General features: G+C 51.0%; 1 protein-coding gene across 1 annotated transcript; it reads left to right on the top strand.

Moving 5' to 3' along the window:
* The first annotated feature begins 1113 nt into the window (after positions 1–1113).
* On the top strand, positions 1114–3180 carry LOC129119330 (splicing factor 3B subunit 2). Its single transcript, XM_054631270.2, has one exon. It carries the CDS (start codon positions 1114–1116, stop codon positions 3178–3180), a length of 2067 nt encoding a protein of 688 aa, XP_054487245.2.
* The last annotated feature ends 546 nt before the right edge of the window (positions 3181–3726 follow it).

The raw sequence follows: 3726 nt of genomic DNA, 5'->3' as shown, positions 1-3726 counted from the left end.
ACAAAAAAGAAGGATCCTGAAATGACAGATATCTTCTAGATAATTACACAAAAAGATGTTAAAGCATAAAAGAAGCTGGCTATAAATACAGTAATAACATCTTATGATAATGCCTATTATAAAATCAGTAAATTCACATCATGTAATCAATGTATCAGTGGTAACTGCCTTAGGAAGTTGAGATAACACCTTTCTAAACATTCATGTACCTATGACAGTAAAATGAAACAAATGAAAACACTAAAACAGCTTACAATCAATACCAGCCATAATGTAGAATCATCACTGACCCTTCTGTGTTATCTATGGAACATAAAACAGCAGAGATTGTAGCAAGCAATAGAATCTTTGACAAAATCAAGGGTGAACACACTATACTGTCTTTATCCACAAAGAGGTGTTTATCAGTGTTTCATCACAGCTTTTTTAGTTGGAGTTGTCCTATCTCTCAAAAGAAAACAACTATATATCTTAAAATATAGAAAAGTAATATTTAGCTGTCTTAGATTGCAATGCAAGATGTAACCAGAAGTGTGTCTTGTATCACCATCTGTTAAAACCAGGTAGGGCAGTGTTCTTTATCTCTTCCACAAGGCATCCTCCCTTCAGGAGTTATCTTCTGTTAATGGCCCATTGAATCTCACTGCATGAGTGATAAAATTACCTCATCCCATTGTGATATGATCCACCCAGGGGGAGGAGCTAAGCATTCCTACCTCCATATAATCTGAGATTTCAAACACCACAGGCAGCCTTTTTCCACTGGATTCCCAGAGGAAAACCAGACCCTTCTACAACACCACTGGACCTTCAAAGGTAAACTACACCCTTTGACAGGATCACTGCTTCAACAGAACCTCATCCGTCTCTCCAGGAGGACTGCAGCTACCATTTATTTGGACTGCTACCAACACCCTGACCAACTGAGTGTCAGGTTGTATTCTGACTTTGTCTGCTTGAGCAGTAAAATATTTTTTAAAGAGCTAATTATTTCTAAACTTTAGAGAACTGCTGCAGATCACATTCAAGGTTTATGACTTAGTTAAGAACTTAAAATTGCTGAAAATATTCTTGGAGGAAAAGGAGAGCTGTGGGCTGGGCGCAGGGGCAGGGATGGACAAGATGGCAGCAATGGGCATGCTGACTACCCCAGCCCCACACGCTCCCCCTGAGGGGGCTCCCAATGGTGCCAGGACCCCCCTGGCCCCCCAAGGCAGCCCTATGGGAGCCCCCCTGCTCATAGGAGCCCCCCAGCCCCGCGAGTCTCCCCCGCTCCCCAGCGATGACAGCAGAGAGGCCCAGGACTCCGGGGTGGGCCCCAAGATCCCACAGGTGCTGGAGAAGATCCTGCAGCTCAAGCAGAGCCGCCAGGAGGAGCTGGTGATGGTCCTGGGGGTCTCAGCTGAGGATGAAATGGAGACAGAGCTCCAGGCATCAGCATTGGCCTCCGAGACTGAGGAGGACACAGGGACATCCAAAAAGGTGAGGAACCGGAAGCGCCGCAACCGCAAGAGGAAGAAGCAGGGGAAGGGAGGGCCCTGGCAAGGGTCTCCAACCCTGATCTGCCCCTGGGGGGACCCTGAGCCCACCCCTGGGGATGCCCCCAGGGTGGAGATTGAGTACGTGACCGAGGAGCCTGAGATTGATGACCCCAACTTCGTGTTCTTCAGGAGGATTTTCGAGGCTTTCAGGCTGACAGACAGGGTGAGGAAGGACAAGGAGAAAGAGCCAGAGTGGGCAGAGCAGGCAGAGAGCGCTGGGGTATCCTGTAAAAAGGGACCCAAGGATGGCATCAGGGGCACTGATGGGATCAGCTCTGAGGATGAGCAGAAGAAGCAGGAGGCACCCCAGTTGTCTAAGAAGAGACTGCGGCGCATGAACAGGTTCACAGTGGCCGAGCTGAAACAGCTGGTGGCTCGCCCTGATGTGGTGGAGATGCACGATGTCACCGCGCAGGACCCCAAGCTCCTGGTGCACCTGAAGGCCACACGGAACTCAGTACTGGTGCCGCGGCACTGGTGCTTCAAGAGGAAATACCTGCAAGGCAAGAGGGGCATTGAGAAACCACCCTTTGAGCTGCCTGAGTTCATCAAGCGCACGGGCATCCAGGAAATGCGCGAGGCCCTGCAGGAGAAAGAGGAGCAGAAAACGATGAAGACCAAGGTGCAACCCAAGATGGGCAAGATTGACATTGACTACCAGAAACTTCATGATGCCTTCTTCAAGTGGCAGACCAAGCCCAAACTGACCCTACACGGGGACCTCTACTATGCAGGGAAGGAGTTTGAGACACGGCTCAAGGAGAAGAAGCCGGGTGTCCTCTCGGACGAGCTGTGGATCGCTCTGGGCATGCCCATGGGGCCGAACGCCCACAAGGTGCCCCCCCCATGGCTGATCACCATGCAGCGCTATGGACCACCCCCTTCGTACCCCAACCTCAAAATCCTGGGGCTCAACGCCCCCATCCCTGAGGGCTGCTCTTTTGGGTACCATGCTGGGGGGTGGGGGAAGCCCCCTGTGGACGAGATGGGGAAGCCGCTCTATGGAGACATGTTCGGCACCAACGCCACCAAGTTCCAAATGAAGGAGGAGGAGGAGATCGACCACACACCCTGGGGAGAGCTGGAGCCATCAGATGAGGAATCTGAGGAGGAGGAGGAGGAAGAGGAGGAGAGCAACGAAGAGAAACCCAACCAGACAGGGTTCATCACCCCCACTGACAGTGGGTTTATTACCCCAGGGGGCTTCTCCTCAGTGCCAGCCGGGATGGAGACACCAGAGGTGATCGAGCTCCGCAAGAAGAAAATGGAGGCCATGGACGGGAGTGAGACCTCCCAGCTGTTCACAGTGGTCCCTGAAAAACGCACGGCAACCATGGGAATGGCCATGATGGGCTCCACCCACATTTATGACATGTCCGCAGTGGTGGGACACAAGGGGCCAGTGACAGAGGCACAGGGCGTGGAGGTGGCACTGGCCCCTGAGGAGCTGGAGCTGCACCCCACAGCCATGACTCAGAAGTATGAGGAGCACGTGCGGGAGCGGCAGGTGCAGGTGGAGAAAGAGGACTTCAGTGACATGGGGGCCGAGCACACCGCCAAGCAGAAGCAGAAGAAATGCAAGGCACAGGCCCAGGATGCCCATGGGGGGGCCAAGAAGTACAAGGAGTTCAAGTTTTAGATGTCACCACTGTCCCTTCAGTGTCACTTCTCCATCATCCCCCTGCACTGCCCTCTGTCACCCCACAGAGGGCTGGTGTGACACTGGGATCAGGGGACATCACCCCTTCTGTCACCTGGGGCTGTGGTCCAGGTTTTGGAGACAGTTTGATGGCACTGTCCTCCATCCTTGTCCCCAGCTGTCCCCATTGTTTTGAAAATAAAAGATGGCATCGGCACCACAAAAACAAAAACAAACAAACAAAACAAACAAAAAAAACCAACCAAAAAAACATAAAAAGGGTTGAAAGAGCTAGCAGCTCAAAAGCATTGAAGAGCCAAAAATTAGCCTCAGCCCAAGTGGTTCAATAAAGGGCTGTGGCCAAGACATTCCAGAAGTTTTCTCAAAATTGTTTGATGACTATCAATGGATTTTTGATAACTGTTGATGATTTTCTTTAGCAGTTCTTTGTTGCAAGCCTGTTTCAGGACCAAAAGGGACTTTCAGAAATATCAAAGAGGAACATCTTCAGTCCATGGACTTTCTCCTGAAACTCAGCTGTTTGGA

Source organism: Agelaius phoeniceus, chromosome 5, assembly GCF_051311805.1.
Source record: "Agelaius phoeniceus isolate bAgePho1 chromosome 5, bAgePho1.hap1, whole genome shotgun sequence".
NCBI classification, from domain to species: Eukaryota; Metazoa; Chordata; class Aves; order Passeriformes; family Icteridae; genus Agelaius; species Agelaius phoeniceus.
The sequence above is the reverse complement of the archived record's forward strand: the minus strand, read 5'-3'. Positions and strand labels throughout refer to the sequence as shown.